This window comes from Zosterops lateralis (genome assembly GCF_965231275.1).
Source record: "Zosterops lateralis genome assembly, chromosome: Z".
Taxonomy (NCBI): Eukaryota; Metazoa; Chordata; class Aves; order Passeriformes; family Zosteropidae; genus Zosterops; species Zosterops lateralis.
Window position 1 is genome coordinate 38,234,862 of NC_139800.1, and position 19,821 is coordinate 38,254,682.

The 19,821-nt window shown below is 37.5% G+C and overlaps 2 protein-coding genes across 3 annotated transcripts in view; one reads left to right on the top strand and one right to left on the bottom strand.

Moving 5' to 3' along the window:
- NAA35 (N-alpha-acetyltransferase 35, NatC auxiliary subunit) overlaps positions 1 to 6,150 on the top strand; it is a 26,757-nt gene extending 20,607 nt beyond the window's left edge. The window contains exons 20-23 of the mRNA XM_083884539.1: positions 119 to 259; positions 1,848 to 1,970; positions 3,075 to 3,155; positions 3,661 to 6,150. Of these exons, the coding sequence (XP_083740665.1) occupies positions 119 to 259; positions 1,848 to 1,970; positions 3,075 to 3,155; positions 3,661 to 3,720 (405 nt within the window). The 3' untranslated portion in view covers positions 3,721 to 6,150. The remainder of the gene's footprint in view (positions 1 to 118; positions 260 to 1,847; positions 1,971 to 3,074; positions 3,156 to 3,660) is intronic.
- GOLM1 (golgi membrane protein 1) overlaps positions 5,847 to 19,821 on the bottom strand; it is a 35,920-nt gene continuing 21,945 nt past the window's right edge. Inside the window, exons 6-10 of one of the 2 annotated variants that reach the window (XM_083884540.1) lie at positions 16,397 to 16,523; positions 11,793 to 11,916; positions 10,284 to 10,571; positions 8,200 to 8,313; positions 5,847 to 7,864 (exon numbers count right to left, since the gene is read on the bottom strand). In XM_083884540.1, the coding sequence (XP_083740666.1) occupies positions 7,800 to 7,864; positions 8,200 to 8,313; positions 10,284 to 10,571; positions 11,793 to 11,916; positions 16,397 to 16,523 (718 nt within the window). In that variant the 3' untranslated portion in view covers positions 5,847 to 7,799. The remainder of the gene's footprint in view (positions 7,865 to 8,199; positions 8,314 to 10,283; positions 10,572 to 11,792; positions 11,917 to 16,396; positions 16,524 to 19,821) is intronic. The other variant, XM_083884541.1, reaches the window with a different exon arrangement.

Consider the following 19,821-nt stretch of genomic DNA (forward strand, 5'->3'; position numbering starts at 1 on the left):
TAAATTCCCTACAGTTTTTCTATCCTTCCAGTTATAGCTAAATCACAATTCTGATCTTCCTCACAGCAAAATATGACATGAGGTAATACTTTTCACTATATTTATCCTTTCCTTTTAGACAATGATCGCATTTGACATGGATGGCAAAGTAAGAAAACCTAAGTTTGAACTGGACAGTGAACAAGTTCGATATGAGCACAGATTTGCTCCATTCAACAGTGTTATAACACCACCTCCAGTGCACTACTTGCAATTTAAAGTGAGTAACCTTGAAATGTGGTGCAGCCCATTTGAAGAAGTCATTTATTTACCTGCTTTAAATACTGTCACAGTAAAAAGACCATCACAATGAAGCTACATCACAATGGGAAGGACTTCTTGCTTTACTTTTGTGCGAGAAAGATGTATTGCATTGATGTCTTTATAAACTTGGATGCTTAGATGTTTAGAAAATCGTCTGATACGGCAGCTTAAGATGCTTCTGTTGATTTGCATGAAAATAACATCTTTTGGAAGTCTATGAACAGATTTCTTGGATGTGGTTAATTATAGCAGCATGTTTTTATTAGTGCAGCAAGCAAATGGAAAAATAAAGTTAATTTACAGTGGTGTATAGAAGGGACCAGTGGAGGCATGTCCTGTCCAGTCTCCTCCTTGAAGTATCATTATAAATCACATAACCTGTGTCTTTGTCTAGCCAAATATGAAAAAAAATCAAAGTTGAAGATTTTCCAATATTTTTGGTTAAACCTGATCCATTTATTTTTTTTCTGGTTCTTTAAGTCATAGGATAACTGATTGAGGGCTGCACTACTCTTTTTTTCCTAATGCCTAGTCTGAATTACTAAGCCACAATCTGTGGCCTCTCATGTTACATTGTATGCCATTATGAACAAGGAGTCTTTATCTTCTGACAGCTTTGTAACTGTCTTTCAAGTAGCTGTAGGCTGCTATTAAAATTACCCATTAGCATCCTTCCTATCTAACTGAGAAGTCCAAGTCCACTGACCTCTCCTTGTGGCTTATATGCTCTAGGCCCCCACCCAATTCCACATCTCACCATCTTTCTTGAACTGAGTGGTTCCAGCCCTGGATGCAGTATTTCAGATAACAGAACATAAATACTGAGTTCAGGATGATAACCTTCCTTGATACGCTGACCATACTCCTGTTTGTGGACTCGTATATGAGGTTTGTCTGGTTCATTGTAAGAGCACCTTGTTGGCTCATATTCAACCAGATGTTTGCAGTACCCCTGGCTGCTCACCCATTTGATTATTAGTCTCGCTTAGGGGATTAGTCTGAACTGAAACAGTGCTATTTTCTATTCTAGTTTCTCTCCCCGGTTTAATGTTATGAACTGTTGTAGTGGAAATTAAGAAATTATCATAGTTTTCTTCTTGTCATTAAAGGGTTATTTTTTCATCCCTAATCAAGAATAAAAAAAGTTGGAAGAATCAAAATTATATAAAATGAAGCTTTGTAGTTTCAGCATCTGACTTGCTGTAGCTTTGAGTAAACAATATACTTATTTTTTCCTCCTATTTTCTCCTGTAATTTCATTCCTTGTTGCATGCCACTACTAAAGCAAATGAAGAGCAACATGTTCAAGAGAGACTGTTTTATATTTCATTATGTTTTATGGCACTGTAATAGTTGAGCACTGTGTTGTTGCTTGGGTTTTGCCATTTTAAAGAAATGTTTTCAATTTCGATTTTTGAAATAATATTTAGTTGACATAACTCTTCTCTTGAATATAGTAATGTGATGAAAACAATCTCCTGGCAATTTTTAGTTTCAATTTTATATATTGTAACATGTATTTATGTATTCCTGTATCACACTAGGAAATGTCTGATTTAAATAAGTACAGCCCACCTCCTCAGTCATCAGATCTGTACATGGCAGCTAGCAAGCACTATCAGCAAGCTAAAATGATTCTTGAGAATATTCCGAATCCAGACAATGAGGTAAGACAGAAATACTTGGAAAAGGAGTATTTGCTTGAAACAGAGTGTTTATTTTCAGCTGGATCTCCTTGAGATCCAAAATGCTGAGCAAAGCCAAGTGCTTTGATTAAGGAGTAGACAGTGAAGAGTGGTGGCACCTTGCACAGCGGTCTGTTTCAGTACTTCAAGCTAGCATAAAGTTGTGCTCACAGTTAAAAAAAAGCTCTCTCTGCCGAGGACCTGAGATTCTGGATAGCAGCTTATTTCCTTGCACGTTGCCTTCTAGCCCTTCTAAAAGCACAGCACTTTAAACCAGACAGTGTTAGCATGCCTGCTACACTTAGTTGAAATCTCATAACTCAGGTGCACTCCTGAGAGGTGGGGAAAATAGGTTTGAATATCATGAGGATGAAACAAGGACTGAGTCTGGCACTTTCTCCCTGCAGCAGTTTTCTCAGCACTGACCTGTAAACATGGGTAGGAATTTCTCCCTCTTTATACATAGCCTAAAACCTTAAGTGTCTGTGACTGTATTTTGGAGCAAGAAGGATGCTTTTTCTATCACATCTAAGCCAGTTAAGAATACTTAATTAATTAGGCCCTCCTGAGAATTTTGGAATCACTTTTTCCTCTTTGGATCCTGGTGGTACTCAGACATGAGCTTTCTATTGGAGGTCAAGACAGTTAAGAGGTAGTTTTGAGCACATCCAGAGCACTTCCATGCAAAAAAGCCACCAGTTTCATAAATGAGTTTCTCTTACCATTGTGTTGCAATGTTGAAGATTAGACACCTGGAGTCTGTCTATACCTTTATTTACATGAGTGCCACAGAACTTGCCATAGTTCCTATGTTTTTGTTCAAGAATTGTTACAGCTGTGGTTTCTATGATCTGTTGAATTTTTTTTTTTTTTAAAGTGACTATTAAAATAAATGCACTCTTCATGAAATTTATTTAATCCAGTTGTTGTACTTAAAAGCCAATCCAAAAAAGTCTGATCTGTTAAACTGATCCTGTAAGAAAACTGCTGTATCGCTAATAATATGTCAACAGTACAGTATTATCTTTGAAAGAATTGTGAAGTCAAATGCTTTGACTTGAAGACTTCTTTCTGTTTTGTGTTTAGGTCAATCGAATTCTAAAAGTTGCAAAACCCAATATTGTGGTCATGAAGCTGCTGGCAGGAGGCCACAAGAAAGACTCTAAGGTAAAGGAAATGCCAGCTCAACTGAACATAAAATGTAGTAATAAGTACATTAAGGTTAGATTTAATGATCTGGAGATTTCCCAACATGAATGGTCCATCTAATTCTATGTAAAGCCACCACAGATCTCTTAAGAAACAAACAAGCACATTCAAGCCATAGTTACTCTTTAAGAACAGGGAGAGTTAACTTTATTTTCCCCTTGAAATAGTTGGCTTAGTAGTTATCTAAATATAGAAAATTCTAACCTATAAATGTTTTGAGAAAAAAAAAAATTGGGAAATGCATGTGGGACAACATAGACTAATAAGGGTATTCTTCAACATCAGGAACAAGAAAGTGTTACAGCAGCTTGTGCAAATGAAGCCATGAGAGTGCTGGCTACCACAAAGTATTTTTTTTGTCTGTTGCTGTGTAATTTTTTTTTCCTGTCTGCAGGTTGTTCTAATTATGAGTATTAAATGGAAGTAGTACTGCTGTCTAATGTTCTAAATCTTTTCTTTATAGGTTCCTCCAGAATTTGACTTCTCTCCTCATAAATACTTCCCAGTTGTAAAGCTTGTTTGAGGGACAAGAGATTTTTGCTAGGATACCTGAAGAATATCTGTGTAGCAGATACCAACTCTAGGAGAGGGAATAACTAGTGCTGCACTTGGACTATGAGGGATGTCCAGGATAAAAGTACTGTTATGTGAAATATCTGTAGTCTGCTGCCTTTATGTGATTTGAATGACAACTGCTGTTTTAAAGTGGTTTGTATAAAGTTTATTGGATTTTATGCGTGAAACTGATTTTAATTTTGATTTTAATTTTGATTTTAATTTTGTATTATTAAAGAAGGTTGTATCTTAGTTGATATTACAGATTTTGATCGTAAGTAACTTTTATTACTGCATTCTGACAAAGTGGTGGGTTGAATAAAAATCATGCAATAGAGCCTCATGTCTGATGTCCACAGCTGGGCTACTGCAGTTCTGCATTTAACAAAGTCACTTTGAGAGATTTTGAATTTCTGTGGTTTTCCTTAACTGTATTAGAATTGCTCACTTTGCAAGTAGAGAAATGTTGGGGTTTTTTTCCTCACCACACTCTCCAAGCTATAACAATCTTTATAGAGATTGAGAGGAAATGAAAATTAGTCATTTAGCTATTGAGTGAGTGATTCCTAGTTGGAGTTTGTTCCTTTGTCTTTTTTCTCAGAGTGGTGGAGAATCTGCACAGCAGACACTGCAGTAGTCACGAGCAATAGCACCAGACACTGAGGATTCTATTTTACCAACTCTGCAACTTTGTTAAAGTCCCAGTCTTTGCTCATGCAAACTAGGGATTGCTACACTAGCATGATCTTTATTCTCCATTTTTGACTGCAATGGGGCTGCTGGATCCTACTGTGTTATGTAGTAATTTACTGGTAGATATCTAAAACAGGAAAAGCCCCAAACCTATCCCTGCCTTCCTGGAATTGTTTTGCCTCCCAAGCTTTCAGATATGAAACAACAGAGGTAAACCATTGTGTTGTAGCAGAAGAGCAACTTTTTGCTACAAGCAAGGAAAGAAAGTTCAAAAAACGTGGCCTTGGCTGAGTCATACCTAGGCCATACAAGCAAATCCTTTGTTGGACAGGATAATTCTTCATTTTGGTGTACAATGACTTCTGCTATAGGGATGAGCTCGTAACTCCATATTGACCATTACAAGATATTTTTTGATGTTAATCCTATCAGCTAATTCTACTGTGGATTAATATCACTTCAGCTTCATCCCCTGAGCAGCAGCACTACCGAGCAAGAGCTTGAAAACCACGAGTAACCTCTGAAGTGGAACACACACTTGTCTTCCAGCAATTTGCAGCTTCCTGAAGTAAGCAGAAGTACTGTCCTGAAAACATGTTTTTTCCAAATTTGCTGCTAAGGAGATAGGATATCACGTAACACCTTTGCTTATCATCATGATTAATATACTTGAATGCTTTCATTATAGTTGCTAAGGGAATAAAAAGCCTGGAATATGTAGATGTAAAATGGCACAGAGCATTCCTCTGACTTCTTGTAAATAGTTACAAAATTGTTCCCATCTTAAAAATCCTGAACTATATGACAGTAGCTCAAGGACAGCCTTTGTTATTTCTCAAAAAAACAGTATTTTAAAATGCAGCAAGTAAAACAGAAAGCAAATTACATGAGATATGCGTAACCAAGAAAATAGCAATAATATTATTTCCCCTTTTCATTGCAATTAGAACTGGATGAATTGTACAGAATAACATGAATACACTAGAGAAGATTACTTTTAAATACTTTCCTAAATTGCATCAGATTTAGTTGTAAAGAAAACCAAACCAAAATGCTAGTAAAACACCCAGAAGATTAGAGAAAAGTAGTAATGCCTGAGAGACAACAGTATGTTCACCACAGTTCCAAATTAATCTCTTGTTCAACTAAAGGTCTTGCCTACTAGAGATCTACCACCCAAGTTAGACTGAAGCACTTGAAGTCATTGTGAATAAAACTGAAGTCCTTCATGCTTTTGAACATTGCTGTCATGCAGGTATTCAGACCCTTTGCCCTCAGAGGTTTACAAGTGTGTTTTGTACAGAAGTGGTCGTATTTATGGAGGACAACATCCAGTTCGCTAGGAGAAGCCCAAAAATGTACAGAAGTATAGCCAAAACAATTAGTTTTAATAATTTTCTGGCAATATACTAACTACCCTGACCTGTTTGTTTTTTAATTTTTAACTTGATACTGGTAAAGTTATTCATTCAACTTGAATACAGTGTTTCATTGTCTATTTTTTACTGTTAGAATATATGCTTTTTACAATCAATATTAAATTCCTGATAAATCTCAGCTGCATAATTGTTTACAAATTAAGTCCTAGAAAATGCTCAGATGATGGGTAAATATTTTTGTCCAAATTATGGGTAAGCACTTTGATGTTAAAACATTTACTTGCCAAAAAAAAAAAATCCCAATAACCCAAGTTTCCCAATACTTGTCAGAACAGATGCTTACAAGCATTTGTTTTCCCTGCTGTGTTGACTGTAGTAGCCCACACCAGTTAGGTCTTACTTAAAGGGTGAAAAACTGTTAGTGAAGTGTTCCCATGTTTAGGCTTAATAGGCATCATTTGAATTAAACTCTGACCTTCACTTGATGACAACTAATACTCTTGTCATACACAAAAGACACTTGCATATTTAGGTATCTTAAGGTACACAGCAGGTATAAACTAGTACACTGAAGAATGACACACCAGAAAAGGAGTTATGAAGCTAAGTGCTTTAACAGAAAGCAAAGACAAATTTGTGTTTTCTTAAATGGAATGCAGATTGGCAAGTTAATCACAGCTGTCTGCTGCTGTACTGTCTCGACAGAGGTTCATTCATACTCATAAAGAATGCTCCAAACAAAATTATACACAAATATAAAAATTTCCTTAAACCAGCTGGCTATACATGGTTGTTGGAGTGCAGTTAAGGGTGCCTTAGTGGTAAGTAGAGGGTATTTCTTGCTTATCGCAAGTAAACTAGTTTTTAGTTTACATTTAACAAGTGACAGAAAAGAAATGTCCTGCAGTATATTAACAAGATGATACATTGTGATTAACATAAGACATCGCAACTAAAGCTTCACCTGTGGGAGACACTGCCATATCTTCTAAATTCATAATAGTCTGGTTAGCTCCGTCAGAAGTCCAGCAGAGATTAGTCATGTTGAAAAGCTGAGCTTGCTGTTGTATAAGGCAAGCATTTGCATTCCTCTCTTTTCACAGAAGATAGTGGCTGAGTGGAGTAAAGGGTAGTTGTAGTATACCATTTCAGAGAGCTTCTGTCATAAAAAGTTTATCAGTTTGAATTTTTACACTAAACCTGTGCAAGGCAGTGGTAACCAAACCAAACTGCAGTGCTGCCCTTGTGGAATCCAACAAAGCTTTCAGAAAAATCTTCCTGCCTACTCTCTTAATAAGAAACTGCTATCATCAGAATCCTTTTTTGTTTGTTTTTTTTTAACTTTGAAGCTAAGAACACATCTCAACACTGTAATCCAGGAATTTAATTTAGAGGCCCCAGTACCTATATCATTCTACATAGTATTTGAGGACTACAGTTGTATTTTCTCAGTTTGTGTTGCAGTAAAAAGTGCCAGAACAGGCACAAGGGTAGACTGCAACATGGACTGGTTTTCATCCTTCCTATGTTTTGTTACAGTAACACAGCTCCTTCTTAAATGCTTAAAACTAAGCTGGGGATTTCTCTACTGTGCATTGCTCACGGGAGAGATCCATCCTTGGCAGAGGACTGTGCATTATGTACTGCCAATCCACACACAGCATACTGCAGTATGGCTATACAAGGTAGCCAACTTAAAGTTATTATCTTTATTGCTACCTGACTGATTGCAATTTTGTAATTGATAGGAAGGAGAAAGTCACTGCAGAGGCCAAACTGCTTTGAAGCAATCCTCCAGAGATTTACCTCTTATCCCCATTGAAACAGTACTAGAACTTAACAAGAAAATACTACTTTGTCTGGGCCCTTAGTCAGACCTTCAGAAGATAATCAAAACCTTCTAAGATCATTTTGCTTGAATCATTGCTGCATTTGGATGAAGAGGTGACTCAGTTGAATCAAGAGTCTCCTTTGTTCACAACTTCTGTCGTCCTTCACCATGGTCAGGTAAGTGGTTCTTCATATCTTCAGGGTTTTGAACTAATGAGGGAAAAAAAGAAAAAAGTACATAAACCTTTTAAGAGGTGGAAGTTCTTCATATAGAAACTTTTATCTAGAAAACCACAGAAGAAATTTTCTAAGGACTGTTAAATACTGTGTAGTATAGTAAAGTTACAGATACCACACCCCCCACTAAAGAGTATAGTCAGTGGTGCTATACAGAAAACAGGTCACACTGTAAACATGAGGGAAAGTTCAAAAAAAACCAACAGAAATTAGCTAGGTATAGCTTGCTACAGGATACATGGAAAACATGATCTTAACATTTTCAGCATGTGATATTTGGATTAAAACTGGGTTTTTTGGTTTTTTACCATTTTCAATCCCTGCAAGTGCTGCTTGCTTGTCTGTTTCTGATTCAGCTTCATTCACATCTAAATTGTAATCAACATTCTTGTCATGGTTCATTGCTTCATGTTCCTGTTTGTCTGGAAGAAGATTAAGTAGTTACATAGTTTTATGCTATACCATAGGGTCATCTGCACACAAAAAGAGTGACTGTAAACATCTTCCACAGAATTACTTTGCTGCTGAATGAACTGCTGTTCTGAAGCTTTCATATTATTTTTCTTGTGAAGTGTTAATTTTCAAAGCAACTTTGGCTGTAAATCCTGTCAAAAGAACTAGATAGTAAGACAGGCTTTTGGGATTTGGAAAGCATAACAAAATGGGCTACCACTCTGATGAACATAAAAAACAAGTGTTACCCAATTTCAGAATACATTAAAGGACAGCCTATGGAAGGGCAAAACCTGAAGCCACTGCTGAAAACTCCTCCTTGTTTTAGCTTGTCCAGCAAGAAGAATGCTATAACTATAACATAAAGTGTTTTATGATGTGCTAAGTTGTGACAAAAATAGTTCTCTCCTAGAAGAGATTTTGTTCACCCAGTCATTAACTCCTCTCAGGCAACATTTATTGACTATCATATGATTTCTTTAAATAGAGGACTCAGACACAAATGGAAACATTTCTGGTTGCCAAACTACTATCCTTATTTTCAAATGATCAACCAGAAAAAAAGGTAACAGCAGAGAGGTGTAAGCAAACCTCACTTAAGATGGATCACAGCCTCTGTTCTAAATGTTCTTGAAACAAGCCTTCCAGTTAGAAAGTGGCTAAGAGGCTTGAAAACTGTAAACCTTATGTCATTCATGTTCAGACCGCCACATCAAATAGATTTTTATAGTTTCAGACCTAAAGGTCTGAAAATTTCAGAAGCAGCTCTTCTTGAAAGAGGTTGCCCATAGACTACTGAAGAAGTCTTTCTACCTTAAGCTCCTTTGGCTACAAGGAAACCGTGCAGTAAGGTTGAACAATAAAGCCTGAAGAACATCCTCCTAGCCTTCTTAGTTCACAGAAATGCAGACCTTTGAAACTGAGCTTTCATGGGCTGCATGGCAGAGATTTTTCCTTGCACTAATTGTTGGATGATTTTTTTAAATCTAATTTTTAATCTTGCTGCTATTTATTTCCATTAAAATGAAAGCAGCTTAGATAATTTGTAATTACATCTCTTTGGGGTATAGCCTGCTCTGGCCAGCATCTTTTTGGATCAGTTGGAAAAATACTGCTTTATCAATCCATATGAGATTATTTATCCCTGCCAAGTTAGCAACAATGTTAACACATATTTATAATTCTAAGGAGGTGTTTACTAGAAAAGTTTGATGCTCATTTTTGGTGAGCATCAATTCCTGCTCTGACTGCCGTAAGGCTTCCTTTTTATTACTTTGGGCTACTGAGACCAAAACCCTCAAGACAAAGGAATGTCTAGACAGTGGTCAGGTTTACACACAGCATCAATACTGTGCTGCTCAGTGCTGTTGAAATGTGTAGTTCAGGGTCACTTGATAGTTGCCAGAAACTGGCACCTTTACAATATCTGATCCATGTTTTTGAAGACTCACAACAATAAACTTCAGATACCTGAAGTCTAAGTAGCTTATTTTGAATTAGGAATAGCTATTATTCACACACTGATATTGTAAAAAGACTAACTGCAAAACATCCATGCATAAGTAACCCTCTGCTCATCAGTGCTTTGGATGATTAATCCTTTTCAGATGCATCTTTTAAAGCTCCAATACCAAAAAGCTTTGGGGCAAATTTCCCTAAACACTTTGTACAGCCAATGGTGAGACAGTAGGGCTGTTATGGTGATGCAGAGGAACTCAGCCTGGGAGCTTCATGTTGCACAATTGGAACATTCTATCTTAACTCATGGACTGCAGCTGATTGCTCAGGACTGACACCTTCCACATCACACTGACCTTTATGAAAATATGTACTAAGTCTGGGCAGCTTCCACCACTGTTGTAGAAATCATGTCCTGTTCCACACTTTCATTTATTATTATTTTGTTACTGTTTTTAACAATACATGATATGTTACAAACCAGCCTCTCCAGGGAGCAAGTCATCCTGTTTATCACCATAATTTAAGAACTGTTCCCTCTCAACTTCCTCACTGGCAGCTGGCTCTGCTGCTGGCTCTAACATATCTTGCCCAGCTACATTTTTCTCATCCTCAAGTGGATTTGGCTCCTTGTCTGACTCAAGCAGCATCTCCTTGGGACCTGCAGCAGCTTTGAGTGACTCTTGAGGTTTTTCCAACTGACTAGAAAGCTGCTCCTCTTCTGCCTTAGGCTCCTGTTTTCTGACATCAGTTAGGCTGTCTTTTCTTTCTGAAAACAACAGAAATGATTCTGAGTGAAAAAGATAATGCCTTCCAGTACAGCACAAGTTAAAAACCTTTAATAAATAATGCTTTATATTTCTCACTAAACTATTGGTTTTCCTCTGAAAGAATATCTTCCAATCACATCAGTTCCAGAGATAAGAGGAAGATAACTCATGTTTTGCCTACTGGGAACAGCTAAAGAAGGGAACTTTATTTACTGTCAACAGATGTGTACTTCTACATCCTTAGAATTTTGGTACATGTGGTTAATAAATTGGGCAAGTGAAACGGAGCAGTTTAAATAAGAACTATGGAGTCCTATACAAGCATCAGGTTTCTGTGTGTTATATCTTATTACCAACAATAAAATTGATTTGGTGTTCAAAAGTAGCTCAGGACAAAGCATCATATAGGCAGATTTGCAAGTATTCAAGTCTGTTGTTATTTTTAAACACAAGGAGGGAAGTGCAGGAATGCTGTAATTTTTAGTTGACATTAGCATATATCTTTTTTCTCATGTATCTGCATTTTTAATTTAATTTAATTTAATTTAATAATAATTTAATTAATAGTTTACACAAACTATATCTAGACATCATCTTCAATTGCTAGCTCTCTAAAATGAGAGCTGCATGCTCACAACATTGTAATTTAAGGTAGTTTGTAAGAATAATTAAGAATTGAATTTATATCACACACACTGCTATGCAAAACAGACACACATTTGAACACCCATTCAAATTAAGTTTCTGAAGTTCAGTGCCAAAAGGCTACCTAACCACGTGTATCATTTCTCTTGCATTTTGCTCAATGACAACACAGAGGAAGTACATATGTGTGTCTGTTGTAAGCCTAACTTTCAGCTATTCGACATGGAGGAGGAGTACCAGGCTGAATATGTCAAACTTACTAAGACTGCAAATTTTAAGTATGCTTGAAAATTATTCCTTCCAAAAGCTGGGTATTTTCTCCATATTAAATGAGGAACATGACTCAAGAATTGTAAATATTACTATTTTCCTTTATGTGCAACATACATACTACAACAAAACTGAACCAACAGAAATCCTAGCAAGTTTTCCTAGAGCTGGAAACCTGATTGATGTTCAGACTGCTGGTGTCACATTTTTCATCTTAATCTGATGTACAAAAATGTTTCTAAATGTTCAGTTGAATTACAACCATTCTTAACCAGTTGTTAGTGAGACAAGGATTTCCACCTCACCTTTAGCCTGCTCCAGGTTTGTCTTTTTTACTGTAGGTACTGCCTTAGGAACATCTTTGCTGTTTTTCTGCAGTTCCAAGTCAGCCTGCTTGAACCCTGTTTGTTTCAAGGCTGGCATATTGACCTATAAAGTGAATGTATGCAGATAAGCACTGGTCTATATAACTGCACCTGGATTTGGAAAGGGAAGTAGAATTTAGATAAGAATTCTGCATGGGAAAAAATCCTAACACACCTGGAAATATTTGGACTGAAATTTTTATTGGTGATAGAAGTACCATAGAATTCTGAATATGCAGTGATATTTCCATGTAGCACGTCAGGAGAATTTTAACATACTTTATTTAACTGCAGCTAATGATAAGATTACTGTCCTTGGTTATTCTTGGAGTGTTACAGAACAGTAACACCACACATTTATCCACTGTTCTGTTACTGTGTCAGGGTCAGCAGAGCAAATAAACAGATGCCACTTACTATTAATAGTCTGCAAGGCAGGAAAACCAACTTTAGTCATCATTAGGCTTCAGCTGAGTAAGGCTTGTACAGAACTGGTCTGCAGCTATGTTAAATGCAGGATTAAGAAAAGTATGAATTAACCAACGAGAAAGTAACACCTGTTTAGCATGATGGAGCTTGCTTAAGAATGTATTAAATTCTGGTGCTAGACTGCTATAAGCATCTGACCCATTTAGATATTAAGCCTAAGATGTACACCATCTTGAAGATCTTCCAATCGGGCAATTAAAATTTTATTTATGGTCTTCCTGTATGTTAGTGTTGGCATGTTGCATACCTGAGGCTTCATTCCATCTCCTCCCCATCTCTGGATCTAGTGGTGAGCAGTCCTGTGCTTGGTGCTGTTTGTGACAGTGAATCCCCTCATCTATCTATAGCATGGGCAACAGGGAGCTTAGGAATGCCACGTCACCACCTCTACATAAGTGACTCCCAGACTATATGAATTAAGAACTTGGGGGTCTAGGTTTGTACTAGATCTCTTGAGAGACACTGGACTTAACTTACGATTCACTATTAGTTCCAGGTGAAAATGAAAGATGGTCAGTGAACTGAGGGATATACCTAGGGGCTTTCATACAGGTGAAATTAAGAACACTCATCCTCTAGGAGGGGAATCTGGAGCTGCCTGTACAGAACAGTGATTCTCCAGCTACAGCATGTTTCTGAAACTGAGTGGAGGTACAAGAAATTTGAAAAGATGGGGTGGCCGTGCTTCCCCTAGTGTAGCCCTATGGCTTATATGGTACCCCTTGTAGCACCCAAGCTCTTCTCTTCATGGTCATTGCTCAAGCAGTCAAGACCCTGCTTTCCCCGATATACGGAGTTCTTTTTTCCCCACTGCCATCCTAGAAACACTAAATGAGCGTGCAAAGCCAGGGCCACCAGGGAAAGAGCAGCGCTGAGCTGTTTGTAGATGAATTTATAAGAATGATCGAAGAGTAAGTCTTGAGAAGAAAAGGAAAAGAAAACAAAAAGATAAGCTCAGATATATGGGATTACCTGCCTAGTAGCCCTGCATCAGTGACTTCAGTGGGACAAAAAAGCTACAGTTGATGGCTCCAAACAAATGTCTGCTTGCTTCCATGGTCATTGGAAACCGGAATGTTCTCCCAGTCATTATCAACTCACTGCATTACCATCACCGCTCTCCAGAACCAACCCAAAGGAGGTAGTTGTATCAAGGTGGGGGTCAGTTTGTCCCAGGTAACAAGAGACAGGACAACGGGAAATAGCCTCACGTTGCACCAGAAGAGGTTTAAATTGGATATTAGGAAAAATTTCTTTGCTAAAAGGGTGGTCAGGCATTGGAACAGTTTGTCCGAGCAGAGGAATCACTATTCCTGGAAGTTTTCAAAAGGTGTACACAAAAATTTGGCAACCAGCAATGCTGGGTTAATGGTGGGACTTACAGTATCTTAGAGATCTTTTCTGACCTTAATGATGTTAAGATTCTATAACTGGCAGAGAGCTATGCCAATTCAATTCACGCAAACATTGAACATTGAACATTGAAAGTGAAATACACACGAAGCCCATTTTGCTCTGTACCAGTTCAGTGAAAAAAAACTCGGTGTTACAAAACCATTTGTTCAATGGGGATTTTTATTTTTGTTTCATTTACAAAAAAAAATAAAGCCAAATTTGTGCAGAGAAAGCACAACCAAATGCACATTTAGAGATATAAATCTCTTTGTGTCTGGTCCATATAAATGAATGGGCAATCCTATGGTATACTGTTGACCACAGTTAACAAAATTATTTTGTTACCTGTTGTCATTGGTACTGTCAAGACTGTAGCTTCCCATTTATCTAAGGAGGGCAGTAAAACACTATGTGGTCAAATGTTCATTCAGTCATTTGGAAAAATTACTGCAGAAAGTAGTAGCTAAGTCACCAAGAAGCCAGAGTTGTATCATGATTACTTGGCTGTTTTGAAAAGTATTTAGTTTTCATCAAAGCCAGGCAGAACAAGACCTTTTTGTGTCAACACCATGAAGCCTAGTATCAGCAACTAGTCTAGCATTAACTCTTACCAATGCTTGATAAGCAAATGTTACTGCAGAATATTTGGTTATTGCAGTAAAGATATTCAGAAGAACTCCATCTTCCTTTAATCAGTAAAACAAAAATGCAGTATTTAAACATGGTTCTGTTTTATAAATAATTCAGAGATCACTTGAGATCTCCTTGAGATCACTCTCTACGAAATCATCAGAAATCATCAGAAACCGAACATAAGACCATTTTTCACTTTTTGTGGGCATGAATTCTAATGCAAAAATACTGAGCCTGGACTTAATAGCAAGAAGTTGCCTCTTAATTACACACGCAAAATCCCTTTACGTATCTTAAATTTCTATCTAAGTAATTCTTAATGTCAAATAGATTCAAAGGGTATATGCTGATTTTTTTAAAGTTGAAGTAGTTGAATAAAAAGATAGTAATTAAACATGTTGTATTTTCTTCAGCCAAGAAGTATATTTCTTTCTTCAAATGACAGAGCTCTAAGTAAAGCTGTTTAGTTATTAACCAACCAACACTCCATCTTCCTTCTGTTTTAAGACAGACTTTTCTATTACATAAGTACATACATCTTAAAAACAGGAATTATTCCAGCTTAAAACACTGGACAATTAAGTTGACTATATCTATATTAGGGTCTTCCCTAGATCAACTTTCTTAAACGATACGTTTGACAAACTAACGTATCATCTCCAAATGATGCAGGTTTCTATTTATTTACAATGATATATTTATTATTTACTTTTATCTACTTATTTGATACTGTTGATAAAAACTATTGACAAGAGCTGTAACTTTTATTAAGGCATAACTGGATAGCATTTCCTGTTTCTAATGCTTCATTCATGTTGCAGCTCTCACAAAATGCAGGTTCCCAGGATAAATGGTCACACACTTCAGTAGTTCTGTCTCCCCCATTTTACATAAAGGACTGGACACAGACTGAAACCATTATCTATGGGGATTTCTGGGCAGATGTTTTAGCTATTTTCTCACACACTTTTTCACCTCTTTGTAAAACCAAGATTGATTCCTCACTGCCTTACCCTTTCCCCCTCTGAAGTCATTAAATTTAGCCTTCTCCTAGCCAAAAAGAAAAAGGTATATTCCACCAAACCCCCACTGCCTTTGTAATGAGAGTAGGCCACCCAGGTCGGGGGAAAGCCTCCTCTGAAATCACATGTAAAATGTCTAACTTCAGAAACCTCTGTTTCTTCAGTAATCCTGAAGAAAGGGCTATTTTGGTAAAGAAATAAACTGGGTGCCTTCTCACCCAAGAGCTTGATTGCCTCTTTCCAGGGCCATCCTTATCAAGCTTAACCAATCAAATCCTATCCCTGACCAAATCCTATCCCTGACCAAATCCCACATCAATGAAGAAGCATCAATAAATCACATGCAAAGACAACAGGATGAACTGGAATTTCCTTTTCTCAGGATTTTCTGCCACTCGCTGCACCCCAGGAGAAAAAGCCAGCTGACAGCCAACCTATTTGTCAAGTCTGCCCTACCCTAGTGAGCCTTCAAGAGGTTCAGCAATCAATTTGTGGTTCTCTGCCTCGGATTATCCAACAGCAAACAGTTAAGATTTGATTATCCCTTTATTCCTAGAGTAAAATGCTGACATAAAGGACTTCTGTGAAAATTCATAGCTGATGAACCTTGGAATACAATATTCAGGGTTTGCTGCTTCTCTGAAGTGATTCACAATTTATCCTCATCCTTAAGACACAAACCAAGTACTTTAACAAAGTCAAAAAGTATTGTTAACTGAAGTTCAATCATGTAAATATTCCTTAATGGACCCCACACCACTTCCAGCATCACCTCTCAAATTCTGCCCATCTCAGAGACAGAGTGATTTGGAGTGTCCTACAGGACATTTCCTTGTTCTGTCCTTGAAATCATCCCATTTCCCATAGATCAGAAACATTCAACAAATGCTGAAGTAGTGAAAAATTTAATGAAATGGGGTATTGCTAATAGGAGATAGCAGAAAGGTGAAGAATCACTTAAGAATTACAAAGAAAGTGTTTTCAAGAAATTATCCCAAACCATACCTGGCTATCTTCTTTGAAGTCTTTGTTTTCTTTGATTGGTGGTACACAACTATCCTTTTTTGTAAGCTCATCTATCCTTTCTTCACATTGTTCTTTTAATTCTTTCATCTGGTTGATGCACTGTGACCTGAAAAAAAAAACATAAACAAGATGATTAGCTCTCATCTAGACTCTTCTATAATGTACTTTTGTAAAATTATCTAATTTTTTATTCGATATATCTATTTTTTCTTTATGTTTTATTATTTTTTAATTTTACTACCTGGCTTGACATTTGAGAAGTCACAAGGAAAAAGTGAGGCATTGACCTAAGCCCTCAGGACAAATTCATAGTGCAAGCAAGTTCTGTTGGAAGATATTAAACTACTTTTGTTTCACCAGCTCAACAAGCTACATGATTTTTTCTTTGTGTCTTTGCTAACCAATCAAGTTAAGTTAAAATCAGTTTTGATCCTTGAAGCATTTCTAGTATGACTACAGAAATTCATATTTTGATTTTAGCCAGAAAGAAGAAACAGAAAAGTACCAGTGGAAATAGAAAACAGATGTTACCTACTGTTACCAAACTGAACACACTAACTCAATATTTCAGCAAAGTGCAGTGCTGCAAGGTGTAACAAAACATATGCTACAGAAATGGAGTTCATTAGTAGTTACTATAAGTTCCAGAAGAAATATATCCTAAAGGTGCAAGCACTGTATATCTTTTATATACTTTTAATAGTTACACAGAACCATTAGCATCTTAACCTTTGCAACAGCAGTCTTCTATCTGAATCTCTGCTGCCTGCCTTTTCCTCACAGCTCCCTAACTCCTAGGTAAGGTCTGCTGTTGGCAACAGTGCTTTTCCTAAAGCTGCCAGGGCAGTGTTCTCCCCTTCTGTGGATGTTCTGGGGATCCTGTGCAAAGCCCTGGAGTTTTGTCAATTTCAGTTTCTCAGGGCAAGTGGCTGCTGTCAGGGTAAGATAATCCTTTCTCTCCCACTATCTTCATAAGTCATTTTATAGCTTTCAGTTTGTATCAGAGGAAGAACAAGACCTAGTGAAAAACCAAAATAAGCATTACCCCATAATACACACACTGAAGCCTTAGAAACTAGTCACCATATGACCCGCAGTATGTTCTGACCCAACTATGAACCGGAACAGTAGTTTGTTTTGAGTGGCTCCCAATGGCAAGTGTATCACACAAAGGGAAAATGTGGTGAAAAATACCATCACTGTCAGTACCCACTGCCCTGGAGAGCCTGCCCAAGGAAGAGCAGGCTCTTGGCTGGGGATCACATTTTCTTTTCCATGCTGGTCTAGCAGCAAAGAAGTTTGATGGGATTTTAAAACCTTTTCTCCTTTCTCTCTCTCCTTTGCTTTTTTCCACTCAAAGGTAATTCCAGTTTTTACATATACAATCAGCTACAGACCTTGCAAACATCCTTCTTCAGTCAACATCTCTTCCAGCAACCCCTGTACAACAGCATGGTTAACATACTGCAAGTTCCTCCTCCCCATCACTAAGACTAAGAAGGGAGGTGAATTTCTCCTGATTCTGGCTCTGACCAGTGTTATTCTGAGTGTCAATACCCTCAGTGCAACAGCAGCTGTTTCAGACAGGCATGTTGCAGTTCTTCAAGTTGCAAATAAACTACTACATAATCCAAAAGAGTTTTTGAGCTATGTGCAGTCTACCACAGCCAGTGACTCATTTTTATGGCACTTATACCCTTCTCCAGCCCTGCTTTTCAAAAATAAAAAAATCCCTTCTGTAGTTCACACCTAGAAAGGAAGAAGAGTAGCAGACAGATACAGTAATTTGAATACTACTCATGCTTACAACAACTTCTAGAGTACAGGGACAGCCTTAGTTTCTCCACCTCATCCCATCACCATGACATTTCAAATGTGCAGAACTAATGTTCTTAAATTCAGTCTCTGTGGAACGTTTTCTCCTTCACTACGTAGTTAATTCTGTGACATAGAGCTCACCTGCACACACACAAAGGAGCCCAAATAATACCCTCCCCAGCTGCTCCCAGGCACATCAAAGGAGCCACCAGCCTATCTAAGGACCATCTCCATGAGCCTAAAGGAGCATAGAAGCACAAAGGTGGAGAAAGAGCCCAAACTACAAACTCAGAAGGAGGGACAGCCCAACCAGACCACCCCTCCAGCACATTTTGCACTAGCAGACACACACTCTCGGGAGAGAGGGATGAGGCTATCAGTGTTGTGAGCACTCATGTTTCATGTGTTTTGCATACCTGGCCACATACAGATGTATTCTGCATGCACAGGAACAGATGTGCATGTTTAAAAAGAGTTATTTATAACATGTGCCATTTAAAAAAGACATTTGACTTTTGTCATCTTTTTGTAACATTTTCAATTATACAAATAATATGGTCTCTTTATTTTTGCACTGGTTGTACTTGCAACGTAAGGTGCAAAGCCTTCATCCATGCAAATCCAGGTAAAAGAAAGAAACATATTATCAGGTGTAACGCCCCTTCCTGGTAAGGCAGAAGAACAGAGAGGCAACTCAGTCGTTTATTCCTAATATGGAGGGAAGGATGAAAGACAGATTAAAAGGAACATTTGGAGTCTTTCTAATAATTCTTATTTTTCTAAGCCCACAATCACATTGGGAAAACGTTTTAAGCATTTGAAGTGACAATATTAAGAGAGCATACAGCAGAAAGAAACATATGTAGCCAAGCACCATCAAATATCCATTTCTGGAATTACCTAAACACAATGTAAAGTTAGTTGTGTAAATTACTACAACAGAGAAATATTGACATTCCAACATCCTCCCTAAAGGTACACAACAAGCAATGTTTTAAAAAAACATGTTCCTGCTAGAACTATGTGAATGCTGCACAGTACTGAAGCTATAAATTATTTTATGAAAATTCAAGTCCAAAGTTTGTTTTCCTCACTTGTACTCTTAGGGAAAAAGTCTAGAAATAGAAAACTAATGTTTAAGTATTATGCAGCAAAGCTACTGAAGACAGGATAGCTCCTAGGCTGAAATAATTACCTTCAAGGATTCCCATGGAGTCTCTGCAGGAAACGGTGCACCTGCCTCAAGACCAACCAGAAGCATATCAGCTAGCTGAGTCCCTGTTCAGCTACCACATAGCTGATTTATCATGCCTGTCTCTACACTTAACCTCATAAAAGTAAACCCATCTTTACCACTGTATCATGCTTCATTCTTCACCTTAGAGCTATGCTGTCTGAATATAACTTTCCTCTATTAAACAAAAATGGATTCTTTATGGTATACTACCACAAGCAGGGATGCTTGTCAGTGATTTCCTCATCAGAGCCATGCTTGTAAACACTTCACTAGACACGGGTGATAAACCTTCAAGTTTTCCTAAGCCAACTACTTTCCTAAGCTAACTATATTTGCTTTGTATCACTTC